Genomic DNA, 26,253 nt, shown 5'->3' with positions numbered 1-26,253 from the left:
CATTTTATTGATGCAATTGGGCGCATTGGTTCAACGTTACATTTCATTGAGGGACTGGGCAAAAAGCATCTCTGATTTGTATCATTTGTTTAATAATCCAAAATATCTCATGGCCCAATTTACTTTGTATAGAAAAAAGGATTCTGATTTCTGTCAGAATAGTCGTGCTTCGAATAGTTGTAGTGAATATACAATAGTGAGCTGAGAACTGTAAATATTAGTATAACACAGCAAGAATGTGCATTTCAAATATTCTTTTTCAGGTCTTTTGTTTAGCATGGATGTAGTGTCTCCAATGCAGAGATGGTAGTGACCTGTAGCTGTCAAATATCCATACTCACTGTTTTAGAGCGAGAGGGCTTGTGCACAGCTAATATGATGTGAAATGTAATAGGTAATTGTCATTACTGTTGAGATTGAAAATGTATTCATTTAAATCAAGTATTTAACATTAAAAGGACAACATGCTACTGCGGTCATTATGGGAATGAGACATTGCACAGTAAAGTTATGGGTAAAAAAATTCCAGTTGGCAAATATTAAACCTTAAAGCAACAGTTCACTCAAAAAAGATTTTTTGATAATCGAGTTTTAATAATTATGTTTAAATAAGATGTCATGTTATAATCATTGAATTTTATTTATTCTTTTATGTCTCAAGACAAAATGTGCACATGACAGCCAGTCACAAGACAAAGTTATCGCTGTGCTGCCATATTTGACCTTACTGTATGTTGCCATGGATACCCGATGTTCCATTCCCATTACTAAATACTCAAAATATGAATGTTTTTCTTTCATAAACGAATCATTTTGCTTCAGAAGACTTTTATCATCCCAAGGACATCATTTGGTCTAATGAAATGTTTAATAAGGTAAGATGACGCCATTTTATTATTAAACAAATGAAAATAATGAGTGAACTTCATGTCTGGATAAACTATTCCTTTAACAATAAGGGTTAATTTCTGACATGGTAAACCGTAATGAGTTCCAGATTGAGCTAAATAAGCCATTGGAGCATTCATGTGATGTGATTCAGAATGCTAATGATCCGTAGTTTTATAGGTGTAACGTTTTCATTGTGTGGACAGATGTGTACTGCGGCTGACTGTTGGTCATGTCCGCAGAGAGCGAAAGCATCATTAATCTTTGTTGTTTAGGGTCAATCTGCAATCTCATCCTCTCTGCTAGAGAATCGGGCATATTAGGAGTCTTTGTGTGCACTTTCAGGATGGCTGAATCACTCCCTGAATGCAACTGGCTATTTCTGGATTCCAGGTGAGACACAAAGCCATTGCCTTTACAATAAGAAGACAATCGCCTATTTGGCTATTTGAGTAAAAATATACTAATACTAATAACATATCACAGAATTCGTTTGAACGTTTGATATTTGTAGAAGAGATGCGCCGATATATCGGCCAATAATCGGTATCAGTCTATAAAAGCAATTTCTCACACTATCGGCCGATAGTTTAAAGACAGCCGATGATCAGGGCCGAAATATCCTGTCAATTAATAGAGGACAGAAAAATGCAATGAATTTGTGCTCTGTGTAATACAGTATGTTAAGAAATATCACCAGTTTTATGTTCAGTATTACTAGTAATTTAATCTTCAGAATCGGTCTCGGCAGATTTCACTCTGAATAATCAGCCATCGGCATCAGTGGAGAAATGTATTATCAGTGCATAGCTAATTAGTAGATTATGACTTGATGAAGTATATTACAGCAAAAGACCACGGTGAGGCCTGACCTGTATCCCGATGGAAGAGCGAGGGGTCTTGAGGTATTCCTCAGCTTTGGACACCAGAATGGCTTTGTCACAGGTCTGCACAGAGCTGTAACTCCCCGCAGATGTGAGCCGCTTGGTATCCGTGGCTAGGGTGACGGCCTTGGTGCTGTCCAGACTGTCGACGGAGCTGTAACGAACCCGGCCTAGGCTGTCCGGTGCCCAAAGCCCCCCACGTGGAATCCGGCCTTCGTGGTATGCGTCCTGGGTTGATTCTGTGCTGCTCTGTGCTGTCACGGAAATCAGCGGCTTTGTGGTGGAGCGTGGAGGTACAGGAGGAGGTGTCTTCTTGTAACCGGGTGTATAAGTCACTGCCGCTAGAAAGGAACAGATGAACAGTCTTCGAAGGAATATGAAGCATTTTCATGAAAAGATGTGACAGGTGCGAGATTACGCATTTTATGAGATTTTCATTTTATTAATAAGCTGCCAAGATCAGTTCTTGGCATAATGTTTCAAGCAGTTCTGTGTAGTGATATTGGAAGTAAATTGGAAATATAGTTGTCTCATGTACCTAAAAGATGACGTGCCACCATATATTGTTCATTGGTATCAGGTTTATCTGTGGATAATGACATTTTTGGTCTGTTCATTACACAAAAACTTCTATAGTTTCAAAAGACAAGTAGTGCAGAGATCTGAACTACTTTAGGAAACTCACATGGTTCTGTTTAGAGCTCGACAGACGTCACAAAAAATAAAAACAAATAATTATACTTTACAGTACACTGTAAAAAATATCCTGTAAAAATGTAATTTTCCAGCAGCTGAGGAGGCAAGGGGGTATTCAATAGAGCCTGTTTAAAAATATTATTTCAACTGCGTTTCGTGGCCCAGAAATGACACATTTCACCTTTAGATGAATTGTAAGCCTGTGTGATTTTGCAGCGCCTGCAGTACATCTGTATTTGACAATGTGTGGCAAATATAGCACCTTATTATGGTTAAATGTAGCGAGTGAAATAAAGTAATTTACATATGAATGTGCCAAACGCTCAGGCTACAAATAGTGGCCTGTTATAAAACTGCTGAATGAGTCATGAGCTGGAGAGAAGAAAGTGAGAGAGAGAGTCGTGTGATTCATACTAAGGAGTAAAACAGATCTAAAAATAGCATGTGGGATTGTGTAAGTGGGGAAAACAATAATCCATTCATGACCGGCTGTATTGATATTCTCTGCCATAACTCATGTTGAACACTTCATCAGTAGATATTAAACTATATCTCCCATAGCAACTAAATGACTCATCTTTGCAGACACTAAACTCAGGTAAATAATATATAGTATATCTTCTAAATGTGATTCTAAAAAGCCTAATATGTTGGCACCTAATGAACAAGTTATTGGTAAAAAAAGGAGTAAAACACGGTAAAAAATGTCAAGAAATATAGTCTTATGAATGTGTTCCAAATACTGTATGTGTTTAAAGGAATATAGCTCCAGCAATGGCAAAATTAATAATATTAAAAATAATTAATAATAATCAATAGTTTCAATTTATCGTTATTAGTTGCACTAGCTAACACGGACTTAATATGTTTCATCATTTATTAACACGATGAAATAAAAAATGACAATTCTTTTTTTGGGGAATATTGCAATTTCTTTAAAACAAATTGTATCCAATCAATTCGCAGTGGAAAAAATACTTAAGCCACACCCTCTATTTTTCTCCTTCTATATTTTTTTCTACTGCGTCAGAATAAGGAAGTTAAGACGATCGGGACATCCAGGTCATGGCGACTTTAATAGTTCATAATATTGTTCACATTTGTTATTGTTGACAACTTGTCGCCATGCAGTTTTAAGGTTCTATATGACATTTGTGTAAAAAATTGTGTTATTCACATCATGTTCTTATTTTGTGACAATTTATTTGAATTTGATGATGCTTTTTCTTTACATTGTATACAGATTTAGGGACGTTTAGAAAACTGAAACGGTTCTATCTTGTTAAATGGAATGCAAAATCTTTGAAGCTCAATATCTCAAAACTGCTCAGAATGAGCACAGTGTCAAAATGGAACCTTGTTGAATCTACATAAATCACATTTATGTATTGTACTTAACAAATTTTTAAGAAAAACAAGAACAACGTTTACTTTTATGTAAAAATAAAATTTAGTGTACAGTTTTTTTCTTGCGCCCTAGCCACCAGAATATTTTGTTTTTTTAAGAGATTTTTTACAGTGAAATATGGTAATAAACCCATAAAATAACAGAAAAAGACTACAATTTTACATGTAAACCATGTTACTTTACTCGAACAAAATGGTTATTTATGTATATTTCGCTGGTCCCCAGCAGCTGGACGATTTCCGTTTTTTAATTGCATTAAAAAGTGATATAAATTTGCATATATAGTCAGCAAGTGCCAAGCTCCAAATTCTGGAAAGTCATCAGCTTTGTGAGTAGGACAGTATGTTGCTGACGCTGAATAACACAAAGAAAAGTGACACTAGAAGACTCCAAACATTTAAATGGTAGCTCATACGTAATTTTAGACATATACATTATTTAAGGTCAATATTAATTTGTATTTGAAATCTTCTGAAATGTAAGACAACCAGCTTCTGTGAAAAATGAAGGATAGTCCCAAGTTGTCAACAAGCCTAACTATACAAGCAATAGAAACTATAGAGACACATCTACAGATAATAACTTTAATGCAAACCCCTTATGAAAGGAGTTTTTCAATATTCTTGTGTTGTTTTTTGTCATTTTGGTCAAATAAACAACCTGATAACTTGGTAATAGCACTTGGGTTAGTTCTTCTCCCAGTGAGAGACCCCTGTACTAAAAATGGACTGTCCATTAATCTGGTTTCTTGGAAACGTGGGAAATTTCCAAGAATACCATGTGCAAGACAAAGATGGCAAGTATTATCAAAACCGTGAATCAATAGTGGAGCAGGAGAAACAACATTCTTTCTGTCACAGAGCTGGATTGATATTATTGTTTCATTCATAAAACAGGAAGTGGAGAATTTTGTATACAGTATCTGCTTGTTTCAGCCCCACTAAAACATCAAGCAAATCAGTTAATACTCTAACTTAATATTGATCTGAGTGTACCTGCAGTGCAATAACTACAAACAGCCTTTTTCTCTATCTGTCATGAGCACATGCTCTCCTCACATCATTTCTAATTTCCTTCATTAACAATATCATAAAGTGCACTTGTGTTCTGCATTACAAACATGCACATTAAAAGTCACTTCTATTGACTTGGGGAAACCTCAGACTGAATCCTGACACATGAAAAAATCGAACCTTTTATTAGTTTACACTCTAATTAACACACTTGAGAATATAGCAGTGATAATGTGTTGGGTGTTTTGTCTTTGCTTGTGTTAAAGCAGAGCTTGTGAACTACTTGTACATGTTAAACGCCGTTTTGTGCATTTTGATGCCAGCTTGAAAAGCTTATAAAACTTTGAACGTGACTGTTTTCTCGACAACAGATGTTTGGCTTTCATTAAAATAACTATTGTGTGCATGCGGTGCATGATAAGAGACAGTTAAACGGTAGCTCTGTGATTCGAGAGCCGATGTTCTGACAATGACTAAAACCTTCATCAGCATTACAATGACCAAATTTCTTAAGAGGGCTGATGGGTACCAGGTTACATCAATTGGGGCGTCATCTGCTTACTTTGTTCTGGAGGATTCAAATGTGCTACATAATGAGTCGTCTTATTTTCAATGCAAGTTTTTAAACAATATAAAATATGTAAAAAATTATAAGGCATGTTCAGATGGATGTAACGTCTCTAAATGTGACCACATGCGAGATGGCTTTAGCAAGGAAATTTACCTGGGGTGGGGGGTTCTGTCCGGTCCACACCACAGGCAGTAGGGAGACGAAACTGGATCCCTGAAAGGAACAGTTAAGAGTCATTAGAAGAGAATCACATCCCGAGTTCTTATTTATTTAAGACATCTTATACAGTGAATAAGACTGTATTATTCAATCTGACACCAGCTTTTAACATTATTCATTTCTTCACTAATTTCTAATTTAATTTATTACTGTAAGCAAATGGGAAACACATTGTGAAGTTTTAATCAATGGTGTCAGAATGTTGAAAATGAACACATATATATACAGTACATACATTTAAAAGTCACATGTATTTAAAATGACAAAAAGGCATCTAATCATGCATCGATTGAGCTTTAGTTGCATATTATTAAACATTTATTCTGAATGGTTTTCTCACCAGAACTGAATGTCTCTTATCTCATAGAGATCAAGAACAATATTAAAGGGGTCATATGACACGGCTAAAATGAATATTATTGTTTGCTTTAGATGTAATACAATGTGTATACATGATTTAAGGTTTAAAAACGCTGTATTTTCCACATACCGTGCATGTTTGTGTCTCCTCTTTCCTCCGCCTCTCTGAAACACGCTGATTTATTTAAAAGCTTACTCGCTCTGATAAGCGAGATGTGCTATGATTGGCCAGTTCACTAGTGCGTAGTGATTGGTTGAATGATGCACGGAAATGTAACGCTTCTTACCATATTTGGAACAACAGGCTGCGACGGGACAATGAGATTTACAAGACCGCCCACCTTACTTGTGTTTAGATTTGGGTGGTCTTAGTCCAATCAAACCACAAAGCGACGTGGTGTGGTTACACAAGGTGTTTCAGGCAGGTCTGGGTTCACATTCACTTTTAATTAGAATGCATCTTTTGTTCCGACACTTACATTTTTGCAATTTAATGTGTCTAATACATGCATGGGCAACTTACAACACACCAAAGAGACAGAAAAACATGTATTTCAGCCATATGACCCCTTTAAAACTCCTTCCTGCAGATATTATCTTTATCTATTCATTTACCAGAAAGACATTTGGTACGTGGTCAATTTCACATTCAGACCGTAGGAACACCATTCAGAACATTACCAAATACTGCATTATAAAAATATACAGTACACTTCAAGACAATTTTATTTTAAACACATTTTAGATTAAAAAATGTAAGTGTTTAAAAAATTAAAGTATGATAACTAAGCAATTATTGAAAAGTAAAATGAACAATATGGAGTGTTAAAAACAATCAAAAGATATATCTTTGTTAATCTTCAAAACAAATGCTTTTTTGAAACAAATGCAATAATGACTTTACAAAACACTGTGAAAAACCTTTACCAAAGACTTTCATTGAAAAAATCATAAATCATAACATAATAGAGACTGATTGTGAGTGCTCAAATTAAATATCTTGTAAAATATGAGCATTCAAATGATGGATGAAACACACAAATGAATAAATAACAGTACTAAACAATTCAAATACACAATCCTCCAGTATCAGAATTCATCTCCAGTGCCTTCAAAACTGGAAAGGCACCAGTGCCAGTTCACTTATCGAAGATTCCAGAATGTCCCTTGATCCCGAACTTTTCGTCTGGGTATTCCTGATCATGTGTGTATGGGCTCTTACATTATGGGGATATGATTATGACATGCATGGGGGATATAATGATATGAAAAAAGGAAATTCAAAATCTGATACCACTATTATTCATTCATCATTGCATTATGGGATACCTACCAAGCAACAAGGTAATTTTTGTTTACAAAACAAAGTTTCTGTTTATTGATATCAAATAAAATATTGGCCTAAAAATGATCAGAAAACTTAAGCTAATGAAAAATTGAAATGTTAAAATAAATAAAATAAAATTGAAATAAACTAAAATTAAATTGAAATGAAACAAAAAATGTTGTTTATATAGCAACATCAAAAATAAATGATAAACTGAAAAAAGCAAAAAACAAATGTTGCTAAAACTTAACTAAAATGAGCATAAAAATGAAATTTCTAAAAACAAAAACTAACCAAAACTAAAAAAAAATCTATAATGACTCTACCCAGCACAGTGTAAATACTGCATTTTAAGCATCCAAAAATATTGTGCAAGTAGAAAATAAGTGAGAGACAGACTATTTTGAACAAAGCAGCGTATCGAATTAAATCTTAACCACATTCAAAGCTAAAATTTGACAAATTAAGGGAGATTAGAAATTCTATAACCTAATGGCTTAAAATTCTGTTTAAACGTCTTTTGTTTTTATCTAATTTCTCTCATTGCAGTTAATTGTTTCTTAATTAATAAAATGTTTCTTGTAGAAATGAAAGAATGAATGAATAAGTGAATGAATGATGATATTTAACAAATGACGATAATTTCTTTAGGGTGGGTGGAGAGAGGGACGACTTTCCAGTCCATCAGAACCTGGCTGGCTCTCATTCTAGTTTCATGGAGGGGGAACACGTGTTTTGTAGTGTCGGTGGTGATGTAAAGGTACAGTCTCAACATACATACATACATACAGTGGCAATGCCCCCATGGATGCAGTGGGGATGTCATTATACAGTCATCAGTTAAAAAAAACCTTTCCACACATGACATCCCAGATCCCATGCTGCTTCATCCACTTACTATTTGTTTGTGCTTACATTACATGAACACTGTGAAACAAGATCTTAAATTAAAAGAATATCGTACAATTACATTATATTATAGATTTGATAAAAATGTTATTTTAGCTGTGCTATTTTTCATGAACTTCTGCAATCCAGTTATAAAATTTGGAAAAAGTCTAAATGGTTAAAAAAAAACTGAAAACTTTAGTAAATTGTTATTTTATAACAATCGAAACAAAAATATCAAATAAATTAAATGTATCCAACGGGGTTGAAGGTAAAAGTCAAATATGAAGTCTATATTAAGTAACTATATATTAAATATTATTACAATTATAGTTATTCAGTCAAGTTGCTTTGTTACTAAATGTTGGTCTGAAGTTGCTAGAGGTAATTTATATATTGCATAACTGATTTTTATATATTTTAACAGTAAGTTGAGGAACAGGGTCGAAAGTCATCAACACTATTTATTTAAAAAAAAAAATAAGAGCATCTAATATTTAACATGTGCCTCTCTTATGCAATAAAGTCAGACAGTGTACGGTTTGCACTGTTTACTTCCTGGTCGTTCGAACTAATTGCTGCTATATATTCTCATTGAATGAACGTGATTCTCACTCATTTGGACTGCTGCAGTTATAGAGTTAAAAATGTCCATCGAATTTAGATAAATGTGCTAAACATGCACAATCCCCTGTGAATTCAAATAAAAAATCAAACACTCAAATAAATCAATAAGAATGAACTACACTGAAATGTTGAGAAACAGACTTTTCATCGCAACAAAATATATAAAAAAGGTGAAGTCTGTCAAATTTCCCTTTATGCGTTATTTTTGTCATAAATGGAGTCCAATAAACTGCCTTAGTGGTTTTATCAGTCACAATATACATTCTGTTTGCAAAAACGTCAATAGTGCTTTTATTTAGCAAAAAAAAGCGTTCAATGTTATTCCACCATTGCTCTTAACCACAGCAAGCAGCTTTAACGCTAGATCTTACGAAAGTGGACAAACCGATGGTGTGAAATGAAGCACAACAGGTATATTACAGAAGAGCCCTGTCAGACCTACCGTACATTCTACGCCCCCCAGCTAAGCTACGGGCCCCTAAAACGGAAAAAAAAGGGTGATAGCTTAGTAAGAAGAAAATGTAAAACAAACACAGAAATAAAAGAAACGAATTCAGCAGTATAAAAGATACAAAGCTGTCCCTGACCCATGCATTGTGCCATGCGCTCTCTGTGACGCTGATGTGTTTGTGTATTTATGTTTATCAAACAAACAAACAACAAACAAACAAACAAACAAACTTAGGCGAATTCACAAAGAATTGTGTGCAGTTGTTGTTTGTATCAAAGACACAATTCTGAAATGTTTTTAAAACTCTGTAAGCATGAATAAAGTAAATCATTTGAATCATATGCAGATTATTACAAATATGTCAATTCATCATTGTGCACAATTGTTCTTTTACTATTATAGTGTCCAGAAGTTCCTGACTAGCAATTGCAAGCAAAGGATAATTCCAGCCTCTCATTGACTAAAAACTGGTCATGATAAACAGACACAAGCCCTTTGAAGTCTATTATCCCAACTATATCTGTATACCTAATAGCAAATACATCAATATGAGAGGGAAACCTGTGCCAAAGCAAGTAAGTTTAATAGCGTCATAGATGTATTGTACTGTTGTTCATGCAAATAAGCCATCTCCTTTTTAGTCAACAGACATTTTTTGGCTCCTTGCAAGAGTGTAAATTCGGTTTCAACATGAGGGGATACATTTGTTTCCATTAATCACTGAGGAAATATTAGGGGGTAGAAGTTGCCAGTTTTAACGTCCAGAGTCTACAGCCCTGGTCCAATGTCAAGCATACTTTATGCAAATGCATTGTTAATCCTAATGAGATTTGGTCCAGTTATTTAATATTTCTTGAGGTAACTCATTAATTCCAGCATCTTTACAGCTACACTATATTTGTCTCTTTGGAAAAGTACAATATTAAAAGGATAGTTTGACCAAAAATGATAATTCTGTCATGCATTACTCACCCTCAAGTTGTTCCAAACCTGCATAATTTCTTTGTTTGGTTAAACACAATGAAAGATATTTGGAAGAATGTCGGCAACTGAGATCCCTGGCGCACCATTGATTACAATAGTAGAAAGAGTAATTGTATTCAAAGAAAATATAATATTTTAATGGTAGCCAATAGTGCCCAAGAAATCTCAGTTGCTAACATTCTTCCAAATATCTTTCTTTGTGTTCAACAGAACAAAGACAGCGTAAGCGTAAGTATTTCATCACAGAATTTATATTTTTGGGTGAACATTCCTTTTAACCGACATCTTAAACAAACACATTACAGACGTAGAACTTAAGAGAGATTTAAGAATCCTGAGATGAAACAACGTAAAAATCCAAATGCATATACTCCAGCGATTTATTACGTTTTCTCGTGAGCCAATAGTGATCCATAAATGGTCCAGAGAAATAGACACAGGATCAAACTACCCATTATGCCATGTTTGTGTCTGCAGAGTAAACTGTTACTTAATTATAATTAATAAACAAATTAGGTCAACGGTAATGGAATTACAAATGTACAATGAATAAAACAAAATCACTGAAATCAGCTTGTGAATTTTATAAATGCATGCACAATGTGCACAAGTTTAATATCCTTTCAAAACTTTGAAAAATTGTATTTTAAAGGTCTATTTATACCTCTGAAAATGTTTGTGTGCTGAATCCACACAAACACTAATGAGATCACATATGAGATGAATTCCTTGTGAATTTGTATATTTCATTACGGGTGTCAAATATTGGGTTTGATTTATTATGTTGTTATGTTAACCTATACTAGAAACCAACTTTCTCTAGTTTGCTTTTGTAGTGTGTTTGATTTACATATAACACATCAGTGTTGTTATAGCCCAAAAGAAAATCTGATGTCAAATGATTAAAACACTCGCACAATCCATGTCATATCTGTTAAGCATTTCCCTCTTTTATAAGTATCTTTGAAAAAGAAAATACATAAGGCATACATTGCAGAATACAAATAAACAAAATGGGGGGAAAATAAAATCACAGTTTGAAAAGAGAAACACATATAACAGGTTCAGGACTGTTAATGAGGAACATTTGAGTCTGTTTGGGGCAGTTGCAGGAAATTGGTAAAATTCCACTTCATTAAGCAAAAATGATGTTTGAATAAATATGATATCCGTTACAGAGGGGGCACATGATTTCATTATATTTGGACTTTCGGGCAAGCTACGTTTTCTTTTTATATTGGTTTAGATGACAGCATTTAGCTTTTTATGGCATTAAACATTATTAGCCTGGGATCTAAATTGTACAGTTGAAGAGAACACATGGCCGTATTCTTTATGTATCGTCCTGTCATCATTTTTTCCTTTAATTACTGTAATGAGAATGGTATAAAAATGCAGCTGCTACTTTTGAACAATGTGAAGTAGCATTGCAAATCCTATTAACAGCAACAAAAGTGTTACGAGAAATGCCTGAGATTCATGCAAGGTTCGTCAGAAACTGTTTAAGGGCATTAGCCTCATTGACCTTTAAAGTGCTGTTGAAGAATGAAATGGACAGATGCAGTACAGAAAACACAGGACTTGCATAGAATGGATGACAAATGTTGCACATCATCAGCACCTTTAAACAAACATTGGTTCTTTCCCTGAACACATCTGTCTCTTAGCAAATCAATAACAGGGAGAGTATAATCTGGAGCAATTCATCAATGCATTGCACCTCTGAAGGGCTGTAATATCATTTGTTAAAAAAACAGTTTGGTACCTAATGTTGTGTTACAACAAAGTAAAAGCTCTTGACAATGGAAAATAACATAATAAACCAATTAATTGTGTTAAACAGTCCTCGGGACCTTCAAACACCACAATAAGTAATGCATCATACAAATTTGATTCTCATAAAATGCTTTTTCAAGTTCCCTTAAAGTGTTAATGTTGTTTTATGGCTAAAACCCATCATCAGATAAAGCTGATGTTTGTAATGTATATCACATCTCAAAAAACAACCTTAAGTCAACAATTCCAACACCACAGAGATTTGTTTAAAGACATACATGAAAAAGTAAATATGCACTCCCAGTGAAAAGTTTTGGGTCACTTGACTGAAATGTTTGACATGATCTTAAAAACCTTTTGATCTGAAGGCATATAGTCTGTAATTCATTGTGCAAACACAATTCATATATTTTTCATTACAAAACTAAACTTGTATAATACGTTTTACACTTGTGAAAAATAAAGAAAAGTCAACAAGTAAGAGCCCAGAATAGATATGAACTCCTTCTGTAAAGTGATCCCCCAAGAAGTTGCTTGAACAACACAGAAATGAATATGCTGAAAATTATGAAATCTAACAAAAAGACAGATTAGGTTTTACCATTATTAAAAAATGTGGAAAACAGAATAATGAATGACTGCATGGGTCTAAACCTTTGACCAGTAGTGTAAATTTAATTATTAATCTCTAATAATATCATTGCAGAATCTTTGATAACACCACTTTTTGTGCAGCCTTAAAATAAATCACCATGATAAATCAATCTCTCTCACGTGCAACAGGACACACACCAGCGAGATTCAATGAGGATGAACAAAAGACTAAAAATGACATCACTAGTGATGACGGCATCATCAAAATTCAAACCATACCACTCTGTGCTTCTCGAGCTCTCTGAAAATAACAAATAGGAGGATAATGCGATTGGACAGTTCATTTAATGGATGTGCGGTTCAATACTACAATTTTGCATTCGAATTTATTCATACGCAAATGTAAAGAACAACAGTGTACCATGTGATGGTTAAAAATGAGTGTAAACAGAGAATGTCCGAATTTACAGTCGTCAGATTAAGAAGGATGTCGGTTTCATCTGAAAAACATAAACTAACGTTAACGCTTCTCTGCGGGAGATGTAATGTTCTCTTATTAACTTGTAACTCTTTAGTAAAGGTTCAGCGGTTATTTTTCCTCACGACACGATCAAAACATCTTCTTCTTGGTTTTTACCGGCAGCTTGTATCCATTGTGTTGCACTACTGTCATCTTCTGGTGATCTCTATTTAGTCAAGTTATATTCTTGCTATAAATCCTGTTAGCTAGATTCCAGTTGTTTTTGTTAAACATACCTGCATTTTACCGTGAAATCTCCGGTATGATGACGAACCGGAAATTGGAATACACTCCTTTGCGAAACGCGGAAGTTAACGGACGTCATTGTGAAAATGGAAAAATATTGTTTATTTGATCAAATTAACATACAACAAAATTCAACAAATCGTTAATTTAATACAATTAGCATAGAATAAATAAATAATAGAGTTTAATATTAACATACATTAAATTAAACAGTTATATTTTTAGACACTAGCCAAACACAAACCGGAGGCTAACTGGGTGTAAGGCAAGGGCGCGTCCGATGAAATGGTCTATTAGACGAAGTATGAATTTCCATTCCATGACTATTTTTTTGTAATATGTTATGTTTTTCAATTATGAACATTAGCTGTGCTAAGACAACTAAAGGTACAAAACAATATGGAGCACAAGTTCAGGAGTAAGACCTTTCAAATATAATTTTTCTTCCATTTTTCAGCAGTAGCTTCAAATGTCTATAATTTTTCAACAGATAAATATTGCCTTTAACTTTGGCATAATAAAATGTATTTTCTGGTAAACAAAATATTTTCATAGAGTCTCTTTTTTATCACTAAACTACTTAAACCTAGTACAAAAAATATATTGTATTAAGGAATGTTCCCTATATAATATTTTAACATAATAATTTGCTAACTATATTAAGAATAAACTGATTTTTTTTCTCACAGTGTTACTTTATTATAGTGGCACATGGAGATTGAATGCCCTGTGAGCAGGTGTTTTAATGAAATAAATAAATCAGAGTTGTAAAGTTCTCTGCTGTATATTTTGTACATGTAAAACTGGTCCCAAAATGCTGTGTGTGTCCTGATGAGGAGACAGCAAAAGATGTTTAAAAGAGAATCACAAGAGACAGGCCATAAAATGAGATTCTAAACGAAAAAGACCATTCCAAAAGATAAAGAAATTATGAAAAGGGGAGGTTACGAGTGGTCTATATTCTTGTACTTTTTTTGTATTCTCTGTAAAAAAAAGCTTTGTGTGATGGCGTGAAAGTGACAGATTGTCTGATAATGATATGAATCATGGTTAATATGTAATGGAATACTTCAAGAACAATTTGGCATGATTTTATGAGGCAAGAGCATACAGAACTAAAGCTAAACAATAAAAAAGCGAAAAATAGCTTTTATTCTTTAGTAATGATTGACTTTTTGTAAAAGAACAAACAAACAAAAACTTAGTCAATTAAATATTAAACACACATTATATATTATATATAATATAGTCCACAGATATGTAGTTTACATTATACATTTTCAGAGTGCAAAGAAGCATTAGGATTATGCACAATCTTTGATATGCTATATGGTATGATATAAAATTTATATTAACCCAAATTGTAAGAAATTCATTCATGTAAAATAATATAAATTGAGTTCATTTAAAACTAACTCTAAAGTCTCTAAAAAGCACCTAAGAAGGCGATTCACTCAATGTCACTGCAATAGGATTGCAAACCTGATTTATTATTTATTATTAAATAACAGTCAATCAAATCGTTTATGACTGTTTGTTATTTCTGTGAAAATTCTTGCACTCATTCCCTCCCACACCCATCAATTACTGAACCGATAAAAACAGATCCCACATGTGATTGTAAGTCAAATGAAATGCCGTGTGTAGTTTGATCAATTCCTCTGCCTATCATTGTGTTCCAGCTATATCTGTACTGTCTGTAAGGTGCTTATAAACTCATTTAAATTTTGCATTAAAAATGTGTGCTTAGTACTTTAGAAAGGACTGTTGTGCTAATTGAGTATTCTTCAAAAATACTGATGTTACCGATCCTACTCGCCCTGCTCTATGTGGGGTTCGAACCAGCGTTGGTCCAGATGGGAGACGGGTGCTCAAACGAGAAGGCTAAAGACCTCGGGGGTCTGTTGGTCGGGGAGCAGGGTTTACCTTGCACAGCTCTCTCTCGCTGACCTCCGTTACACTGATACATGTTAAATGATAGATATCTTGTTTTACTTAAATGGTCTACTCATTTTTATAAAATACAAAATAAAGCAGCCTCCCACCATTGAAAGTACATCATATTAAAAGTGAGAGTTCACCCAAAAAAAGGAAAATTCTGTCATCATTTACTCACCCTCTTGTCATTTCAAACCTATGAGACTTTCTTTCTTCTGCTGAAGATATTTTAGATGGTAACCAAACAGCACCGACCCCTAATTACTTCTAGGGTATGGACACAAAACCAATGCAGGTGAATGGGGTCCAGTTAACAACATTCTTCAAAATATCTTCTTTAGTATTCTGCAGAAGAAAGAAAGTCATGCAGGTATAAAATGACAAGAGGGTGATTAAATAATGACAGAATTTTATTTTTGGGTGAACTATCACTTTAAGGGAGTGACATCTTTTTATCCACCTGACATGAACAAAGGTAAGTTTAATTTAGTCTTCACCAGCATTTCATTTTTATTGATATCATTACTTATTATTTCACTGGATCTATAAATAAAATGGTATATTTCTAAATAATTTCTAAATGATAATTTCTTTAATATAGTTAAACAATGAAAAAAGGTTTTACCACTTGTAAATGGATTCTTTTCAGAAATGACACACTGCAAATCAATTGACACTTTAAAACTTCTGTTACAACAGAATTTGGTTTTCATTGAAGGCTTATGTGTAAGTTAAAATGGCTATTGATGAATTTTGTGATAGAATGAATTAATCCATTCATTTGACTCCTCTGGCCATCTGAGAACAAAGTGTTTTTCAGAATGCATTAAATATAATCCTAATGTTTCATTGTTCCACTCTGTTGTAGTTCATGATTTCTCTTCATGTTTTTCTTTGGACGTTTGCATGAAAAGCAAAAGCATTGCGTGACAGGTTCAGAGGCATTCTTATATTTTCAATCAACACTACAGACAACAGCAGGGTCTTAAAGTCTGAAAGCACTTTTAAAATTGAAGGCCATTTGTAATCTTACATTTAGCATAACGTCTTGAAAAGTCCAATTTAAAAATTTATGCGAATTCTACAATTTCAGATTTTTTTTAGATGAAAAACGTCAAGTTGATTTCCAGCATACTCTCAAAAAGTTTTTGTTGTTTTGTTAGTTTAACTTAAAAAAAAGTTACCTGGTTGCCTTAAAATCATGGGCTAATTTAACTTAAAAATATAAGTTAACCCAACGAGTTTAGTCAACTCAACGATTTAATTAACTAATATTATAAGTTGAATTAACTCAGAATTTAAGGCAACCAGGTAGCTTATATTTTTAATGTCAACCAACAAAAACAACAACTATTTTTTCTACAGTGAGTTCATAAAGCATCATGTGTCTCATGTGTTTCATTGCAACTTAAGGAAACTGACCTTTTTTCTGCAAAGGACTTACTGATTAGCAAAAATTTCTCATACTGCGTTTTTTAATTGACAAACTTTCTATGTGGTCTCAGACTTCTTGACCTGACTGTAAGAAAAAACATAATGCCGAGGAACTTAAAATATAAAGGGAATTCTCAAATTAAAATGTTGTTAAGGTACGTTGATAAACATTTCTGTAAGCCAAACAAACTGTTTTTGTCCTTTCATTGGATTTAAGACCCTTTGGTGGCGATGAATCAGATTCATTGTGAAGATCGGTCATACCACTGTCACACAAGAACTGCTTTACCCGTGAACCAAACACTTCCAGTGACAGTAAGACAATACTATAGACATTCATGAATCAATTCTGTGGTGATGTGTAAACACATTTATGATGATCTGGCACAGCAAATGGTTTTATCTAGAATGGCTACACTATCCCTGTTATGTCAACAGCTCATGTCAGCATTTGAGCCAAGCTGTTATCTTTGCCCAGAGGAAAGGGACAAACTCTTAGTTCCCTTGTTGCTTTAGGTGTATGAGGCTCATTCTGAAAATACGGTCTACGTCTGGTCCAGTGATGAGTGTGATCAGAACGACAACGACAAGTATGACATTGGTCCACTAGTGTACTTTCTGCACCAGAGTTCAAGACTGGCACTTCTCTGGCCATCCGCTCGACTGCAGTTCTTCTTTTTCCTGCCCGTGTCAAATTTGGACCTTCTCAGTGGCTTGGACAGTGGTGGGCCGGAGGGTCTGTCGGGGCTGGCAGGACTGGTCGGGCTGTTGGTGGCCGTGGTTCCCTCAGGGGTTCCTTCGGTAATCTCGATGCGAGGCGGTTCCATCAGATCAAAAATGTTGAAGGCAGCCGGCTCGGGCTGACACATTACCGAGGCGTCCGCTGTGTTTTGTCTCACCAAACCGTTAGCGGCGGTCTGGACGCCAACGGACACCCTCTCGTTGGACTGGGTGGAACTGGTGCCAGTGGCCGCTTCTCGGCACATGGTCCACATGTTGTAGCACTGAGTGAAGTTAAAGAAGTTGCTGTTGAAGGTCTTGAGCTCCCCGCAGACGTCCCGGCGCAGCTCCGCCAGCTCATAGCGCATGGCAGAGATCTCCTCCTTCCACTGCATGTTGAAGGCAGCCACCATGTTGGCAGATTCTTTGAAAGCCTGAATAGCCTGCGGGATGGGAGGGTCCGGCGGGGGCTGAGAGGGGGGCGGACAGGGGACTCTGTACCCGTGCGAGGAGGTAGGAGGAACGGAGATGGCCGTCACTGTGGAACTGGTGCTATGTTGACTACGTGCAGCATTTTCTCTCTCGAACCGTTCGATTTCTTGATAGGCCGAAGAGCTGGCACCATCATCGTCGTCAATCATATCCTCATTTAGCAATGAGGTACTCTCCATTGCATCATACCCCTCTGGAAGACAAATTTAAATATGGAGATATGGAAATTCGAGCTGTGGAACTCGGAAACCTCTAATGTCAACACTCGGTTATGCTAATGCATTTCATACAATGTATCTATATGTGAGCGGTATGTGAGTGAAGACCCTGTAGACACAATTCTTCTATGAATTACTCCATTGGTTTCTCAGGGAGAATTAGAGAAATGTCACCGATCAAGTAGAAAAGGAGACTTAAGACACATCAGTCCCAGTGAAACCGGAAGTTGCGGTCGTTTTTACTTCTGTATTCTGACACATTTCCGAGTGAAAAGGAATTCGGAACGAGAAAATTAGTGGGTGTGGCTTGCGTTTTTTTAGTGTGAATTAATTGGATGTATAAACACAGCCATTGCATTTTGAAATGAAACTGGCAGCAGACTGACAGTTGAATGGGAGGAGTTAACGGATGCTCCGCCCAAGCCGTTTAATTTTCATCATTTGAGATGGATATTCATTAGAGGGCAAAAGTGCCTTTTTTAGATTATATTTAAAGATTATGAGGGCTCACGATTTTATAAAGAAAATGGCACACATTGATAAGCGTTTTACTATAAACGCTGCAATATTTCATGAAAAAAATTTATTGTCATTTTTTATTTCACTGGGACTTGTGGGGCAGCACATTTTGCACAGGAGGCATGTACCTAAGTAAAACTTAGTGAGTTACGAGTTTGTGTGATCAGGGTCTTCAGCAACACTAGCTGTGTTTACATGGACTCTAACAATCTGTTTCAAATAAATTTCTAATTCAAGTCTAAAGAAAAATCTCATGTGATTACGTCAATCTGAATAAATTGACCAAATTGGATTTTAATTTCATTCCGATTGTGAAGGATGGTGTAATCCTTTTTGTAGCCTGATCGGCAAGAAAACACAAGCGCTAAAAATCACAATAATGGCATCACAATGGTCTCAGCGTAATGCAGGGGAGTGATCACGTGGTACGCTTGTGAAAAGATCACTTCAGATTTGACGCTTGCGACTTGATCAAGAAAATGATTACTTTGGCATTTATGTGCACCGTATATTTAAAATGAGCGATCTGAAGGATTTCATTCTGAAAAAAGCTAAAGATGTCCATGTAAACGTAGCTGCTGTGCATTACTCACATTCATTTCGCTTTGAGATGTGTGTTTACACTGCCTTCTCACTCAAGTCAAAGAACATCTAGTCTCTTCTGCCTTTCCATCTCTTCACAGCGATACTCGTGAAATTGTAGAATACTACTACCATCGGTTTATCCACATTATGTCACAAAGCATTGTATCCAATAGTGCGTTTTATTAGCAGCTAAATTAAAGGGATTCCGGATTTTAGCGATTTTAGTGCAAGAGAACAGATGAAAAGGCAATAAAAGAATGTCACTCAGTCATTCAGACAAGAAGATATGAACCCTATTGAATATTTTAAGAGCCCAGCTGATTGGACCATGTGGAGATTAGGGGCGGGATTAAGTGAAATACAATCCAAAAGCCTTTTGAGGGCTGCAATCCCACTGTCTATCACAGCTGAAACTTTCCACACCAGCTCTTACTTCAAACCACAGACTTGCGTCTCTCAAAGATGCAAAGGTTGGAGTAAAAATGAGGAGAAATGTAAGAGTGACCCAACCATTTTTCCACCAAGGTAAACCTATCAAAGAAAGTGTCGCAATAAAAAAAAAACATTTGTTCGCTCACATTTAAAGAGTGTTTCTGGTTCTATGCTTAAACTAATCTGACACTAAAATTCAATGGGACTTGAACAACGTTTTTGTCCCCCCATTATGGACTCTGAATCCTTAAAACAGCCGTGTTTGGCACATAATGCTGATTGCCACATATTTTCGATTTTATTGCATTCTTCTGTTTGCAAAAACTAAAAAAATGTTTGCATTAATGCATTACATGCGCTGACATCAGCAGGGAAAAGAATAGAGCTTGCAGTATATTGCTAAAGCATTTTGTACAATGGTAAACTGTTCTTATGCTTAAAGGCATAATCTGCAAAGTACTTTTTGTTTACATCTTAATGTCATAAACCTGTGTGGCACATGAGTTTCCAAAACCCCCCGCGCAATATTTCAGTGCATTAGTGAAAATGTAGATTTTTGGAGTGTGCGTTTTTATAAACATAGAGAGGAGTTAAAAAGATTTTCTGTATTTCAAGCATCGAACCAGAAACATTCTTCAAATGATCTTTAACACTTGTAAAATCGAATAAAGCAGAGCTTGTATGTGCTTTTACATTTTTTCCAGCATTGCTGCTTAGGAAACTGGACAATTATTCCCTAATCTAACCTTTGGAAAGACTGGTCCTGATTCCGATGAGAAGGCAGTGCACAAACACACATATCCATAGATAGATGTATGCGTGTTGACATTATAATACCTGTGACGTCCCTCCAGCTGCTCTTTTCCCCTGGAACTGCTTCCTGTGACGGCCGGCCAATGAGGGGCCTTCCCCGCCCGCCCACCCTCCCTCTCCACCAATCACAGGACTCCCAAAACCTTCCTCAATGATTTTAGTTGCATCTAAATTTAGATTCATCTAAATTGGATTAACGGGGTTTTCAATACTCTAATTTGTCAATGCTTTCGGAGAGCAGAGGGAAGGTCAACGGTAACTTTCTCTTAAGTCTTTACAGGAGGAAAGAGTCTGAATTTAGTGAAATGTAAGTGGTCTAATTAAGCGTCTACTTGCATCTTTTGGTAAAGCCAAAGTAGTACGAGACTGCCGAAGCAAGAAGTCTTCCAGAGTGAATCAGAGTGGATGAAATCCATTTTGGGAACAATAGCTTTGTCCTACAGCAGTTGACGGGGGATTGCATTCAGAGCCATGTGGGGTGAAAGCACTTCAGCGGAGTGAGACGGTGGGATTGGAGAACAGTTTCCTTTCTTCAGTGTGAAGTCAGTGTGGGTTTCTGACATTATGAAGGTCTAATCAAACCAAAACTCCAGTTTCAATAACAAACACAAAGAAACCCACATTAAATCAAACAGATTGAAAATAAAAAACATTTTTTTATATCTTGAACAGAAACGTGTCATTTGACATCAGATTTAAGATTTCAATAGGGTTCATAGCTTTAGTCCATGTGTGTGTACACCAAACGCAGGAGGGGTGTTGGCATAAAGTGTGGCGGCAGGCGGCCGGGAAACACTGTAAGACGCGATACACACTCTCTGATGTGTATGTGCTGCACAAAACCACCAAACCTGCTCTGTCAGGTGTTTCTTAACTCATTTAGTTCAACAAAATGGTATTAATGGGAAAACTAGATCAGGATCATAGAATTCACCTTCCCCTATTTAATGAGACACACTGGGAGTTTAACGTATCATAATAGCTTATTCAGTTAGCACATGAATACACCCAATAAAATTTCACCCCGTAGCTCACATCAGCATAAAGGGGCACATTTTCCAAAACTACTTCAATAGTTTCAAAGTAAAAATATGTGCAATATTGTGTACCTTTTAAATCCTTTAAACAGGCATCAGTTTTAAAAGATGTAATCTTCAATCAACCTTTTAAATAAAGACTCGATCTCTCGTGTAATGTTGGTTTAGCGCATAAAAATACACATAACCAACAGTTTGAGTTGGTTTAAAGGAAGGATGAACATTGCATTTCATCATACTAATAGATGAATTTGAATCAAGCACTTCCTTGGTTTCTCGTCTCCCACTTTTGAATATGAATTTCGTGCCTCTTAGCGATATGTTTTATGCAACACTTTATATCACATCGAAGGACATATGTTGCTTTGTGGAGTCAGGCCTGAAAAGGCGTTTACAATTGATGTAAAACAAGTACGATGTTTATAAGCTACTGATCCGTTCGTGGTAGAAAATGGAGAAGACACACATTCTATGAAAAAGTCTAAATCTGGCCATCTTGCTCAACCTCCCGACGGCACGTCACATGCTTCGCTAGATAAAGGCATGCTGTGTCGCGTCTTCAGGCGCATGATATCACATAATATCGAGTCCCTCTCATCCCCAAGTCCAGCCCTATCCTTAGCACCAGACCCAACCAATCAGAAGCCCGGATAATGTTGCATGGCTCGTGCAAAGGGAACTGCAGGCGACTGTCTTTCGACGCTTGGGGAGCACAGACTCAAAAGAAGCAAACACACACAACAGACAGGAGCCGACGGAAACGACATTCAATTCAGTCATCTGTCAAGCGATAGGGAAACCCACTGTACATATGTAGGTATGCCAGAGTATGTGGATCGGCATGTGCTGAATGTATGACGGGTATGTGTTCTAAGCCTTCTCTCTCTCTCTCTCGGGTGGGATTTGAGGCATACGGTTACCTGTTGTGGATCTGAGAGTTGACGTAACAGTGGAGGATGTCATTGAAGGCAAGCAGTCATCATCTTGGGAGTACCCGGCCTGTATTGCACGCAGGTAACTGTGGCTCCGTGTGCGGAAAAAGCCGGGCAGGTCCAAGGCCTCCACGGCCTGGGATTCTACTTCGCTAAAAACGGACTCGCAAACTGACTCAAACTGGCCATTGACCTCAGTCTCACTCACCTGAGAGACAAAAACAGGAATAGCAGTCCTTAATTTTTCCTCTTCCCTTCTCTTTCTCACTTTGATTCTTCTCCTTTGCACAGTAAATATGAAGGAGTGTTAGCAGGAGGGAAATACCACTGGCATTTTCCGACCTTGAACGTCTCAGTAGAATAAGGTCAAAAAGCAACAGGATAGACAAGAGAAAACATTTCAGACTGAAAATCGTGTTAGGGTTAATTTCGAGAAGAAAAGCAGGTGCTCGAAGAACGTTCTGAGGGGAAAATGACACAAACAGTCAACAGCAGCAGACATGAAGAAAGCCTAATGTGTAGAACTTCGACATTCAAGTAAAAAACGAAAACGTTCATCAATTTCAATAAAACAAAATGTCACCTTTCCTAGAAATGCAATTTGAACAGTACATACAGGCTTACTAAAAATAACGTTAGAAAATCTCTATCAAACATCTGAATTTTAGGCTAAGTCACCGATAAACCACAAGCAATAAACAGCCACCTGCTGAAAACCACACAACAGCTCCTCCTTGATCTACGCCAAAGGATATATTAAAATCATTATATTTGCCTAAGCATAACAAAACATCATGGTTAAAAATGAAATATCATCATATTGTCAAGAAAATCCTTAAAGACGTAAGGTGGTCGAGCGGCTTTTGTAACAAAGTTAGCCATGCACCAGCCAGCAGTTTAGCAGGTCAATCACCAAGATGTGAAGATTGGAACATCTTCAATGAGTTTGAAACCATGCAAATCCAGTTAACTATTACATCAGGGAAATCCATAAATCGATAACAGATCACAAAGGCTATAAAGTCTACTCTTACATAAAACGAATGCACGGCATCTCACAAAACCAGCATATAATCTGAGAAATGAACAATCCGACATGTGTGTCAGTGTTGCAAGTGGTTGGACTCACCTGGCTCAAGCAGCTTGCCTGACTGAAGGTGCTGACTGCTCGCATGTAGCTCTGGTTTCTGGAGCGAAACTGAGGAGGGTTGGTCGTGGGGTTCAGAGAAACGCTGGGGTGAGGGCGCATATCTCTTGCTGTTTGCATGTGGTATCCCGAGCTAAATGAAGAGAACAACCAAAGACTAATGTAGCCACAGTGCAACCTACTCACATTTAGATTAATTAGCTTCCTCTTGACAACCATCAAATACAAAGAAGATGGTCAAATAAACCATTTATAAAGTGACTTATCAACATATATACTGTCATGAACCTTAAAACTATTTTTGAGTAAATCTGTTATTGATAAATCAAATAACAACAATTGATCTGTCCATCCTGCATGTGAATTATAGTAATACTTAACAATATAGTTAACATTAGTTAACATTAGTTTACAACAAACAATAGTTATTAAATTTGGTACGTTAATTGCTAATACACAACAGAAGTTGTATTGGTACCGTATTCAAAAAATAAAGATTAATGAACACTGTAAAAAATACTCATCGTTGTAAGTTCATGTTAGCTAAGGCTAAGACTTAGTTTGAAATACATCAACAACAAAAAAAGGAAGAAAACTTCACAGTTTTTTATCTCTTTTCAATCAACATGCGGCAATTAAATATACTTATTTCATGGCATTTAGATGGTGTGGGTGCCTAACCCATAGTAACTTTTTACTATGGTAAAGGCACACAGTTCAGAACCATGGACAGCACCAACCGTCATGAGGAAACAACAGACAAGCACAGACAAAACTGAAAATGAATGAAGCATTTGAAACCGTATATGCCTGCCAAAACATCTCAAAGATGAACAGCAAACCCTTCAAGGTCAATTCGTTCACCCCAAGAACGAGTACCCCATGACTTTATTATGTCAAGTCAAGGAAGTAGGCATGACTGAAAGACTGGTTACTACTATATTTGAATTACCAGAGAATACAATGATGGTTAAACTATGTAACTATATTAGCGGCTACTAGGCTACTGTTTTACAAGTAGAACAACAACAAATATGGTCACCTTAGGTTAAATAATTTTGATTGTGGTTTTAAACATGAACAGGGTCAATCTTTTAGTCTTATCATAAACTTATCTTAGACATATTCGGACACGGAATCACATAAATACAAGTGCCTACCTCATATTCAATCGTCACACAGTCTGCATCCACTTTGTTTGTGTATAAAAACATCTCATCGTGGAACGCGTATGTTTTCCCCCATATTTTGATCAATTGAAGGAAAGAGGAAAAAATAGCTCATTCATTACTTTTCTCTACTGTTAGAGTGCGTAAAGTAAGGACACCCGACGTTCTCGTTTTCCGTGTATAGTCCCGTTTTTGGATGTTCTGACCCCGCCTGGAGATGTCCCTGGAAATGTCCCCATTTTACAGAGCATCCCAAACAACCAGAAAATGTACTGAAAAAGCCAGATCAACATATTCTGCAAACTGCATGCAATGTGAGTCGCTTTAGATAAAAGTATCTAGCAGATGCATTACTGCAAATGCTCAAAATGAGCCTTAAATGCAAATTTCAAAAAGCACAAACATAAAAAGTCATTTTAAAGTTTGAATTGCTGGTTGTACTGACTTTTTACTTTAAAAAAATTAAATATTTAATACAATTAGAGAATCTTAAAAATGGTAACTACAGTATTATTTGTCAATTGTTTTCATATTTGTTATATTTTTGTAGTCTTATTAAATTTTGAGTTAATGCATCCAATACTGTTTTGATAATTTGCAATGGTTAACATGTACTATTTTAAAAGTGGACTATTTTTCCATGGAGTTTTGGTAAACTTTATTGAAACCAGTTATGGTCATTTTGATCTGCAAACAATATTATAGTATTGTAATTAATTGCAATACCACAAAAACTCATCAAGGGCAAGGTTGGATCCAGATACAGTCTCCTCCCATTGCATTGTAAGTGGTCGACACGAGATCCAGTCTCTTTCCACTGCGTTTTGATTTCTGCACGTGCACTGAGAGGGGCACCGACCAATCACAACACCCTGAGAAGCGGAAGCTCGCTGATATGGTACAGGTGGGACATCTTCACACACACGCTCTAAGTGTGGAACCAATCACGACAGACCTGGTCAGCTTTACCAATCAGAGCGTTTCGGAAGGAGGGACTTTACATATAGACCGGAAGAAATTCAGTCGTTTTGTTTAAAGAGGGACAGCGGTGAACAATAGACTTGTAATATGTGAAATATAAAGTTTTTTTTATCACAAACATGAACATCCATAGTTAAACACACAAAAAACATCATCATATAAAACATACTAATCACATAAAAAACTAACTTTCTTAGTTCTATACTGATTTTGGATGGTAACTCAATAATACTTAAAGTTAATAGAGAATGTATTCTAATTTAATTTGGAAATAAAATGTTTTTCAAGATTTTTAGATATTTATTCAAGTTTTTGCTGAATGAATACTTGAATAATCGACTAGTAATCTGTGACAACCCCTGCACTACTTGCTTGACTGAATGA

At 36.0% G+C, this 26,253-nt stretch overlaps 1 protein-coding gene across 2 annotated transcripts in view; it reads right to left on the bottom strand.

Annotated features, from left to right (window-relative positions):
- Positions 1 to 26,253, bottom strand: part of LOC130434077 (disks large-associated protein 2-like) — a 66,447-nt gene that overhangs the window by 10,540 nt on the left and 29,654 nt on the right. The window contains exons 4-7 of one of the 2 annotated variants that reach the window (XM_056763970.1): positions 23,702 to 23,852; positions 22,561 to 22,780; positions 5,614 to 5,673; positions 1,761 to 2,113 (exon numbers count right to left, since the gene is read on the bottom strand). In XM_056763970.1, coding sequence (XP_056619948.1) covers positions 1,761 to 2,113; positions 5,614 to 5,673; positions 22,561 to 22,780; positions 23,702 to 23,852 — 784 coding nt within the window. Of the gene's footprint in view, positions 1 to 1,760; positions 2,114 to 5,613; positions 5,674 to 11,093; positions 18,230 to 22,560; positions 22,781 to 23,701; positions 23,853 to 26,253 lie in introns of those variants that run through there. The other variant, XM_056763969.1, reaches the window with a different exon arrangement.

Source organism: Triplophysa dalaica, chromosome 13 (genome assembly GCF_015846415.1).
Source record: "Triplophysa dalaica isolate WHDGS20190420 chromosome 13, ASM1584641v1, whole genome shotgun sequence".
Taxonomy (NCBI): domain Eukaryota; kingdom Metazoa; phylum Chordata; class Actinopteri; order Cypriniformes; family Nemacheilidae; genus Triplophysa; species Triplophysa dalaica.
This window is presented reverse-complemented; position numbering and strand designations above follow the sequence as displayed.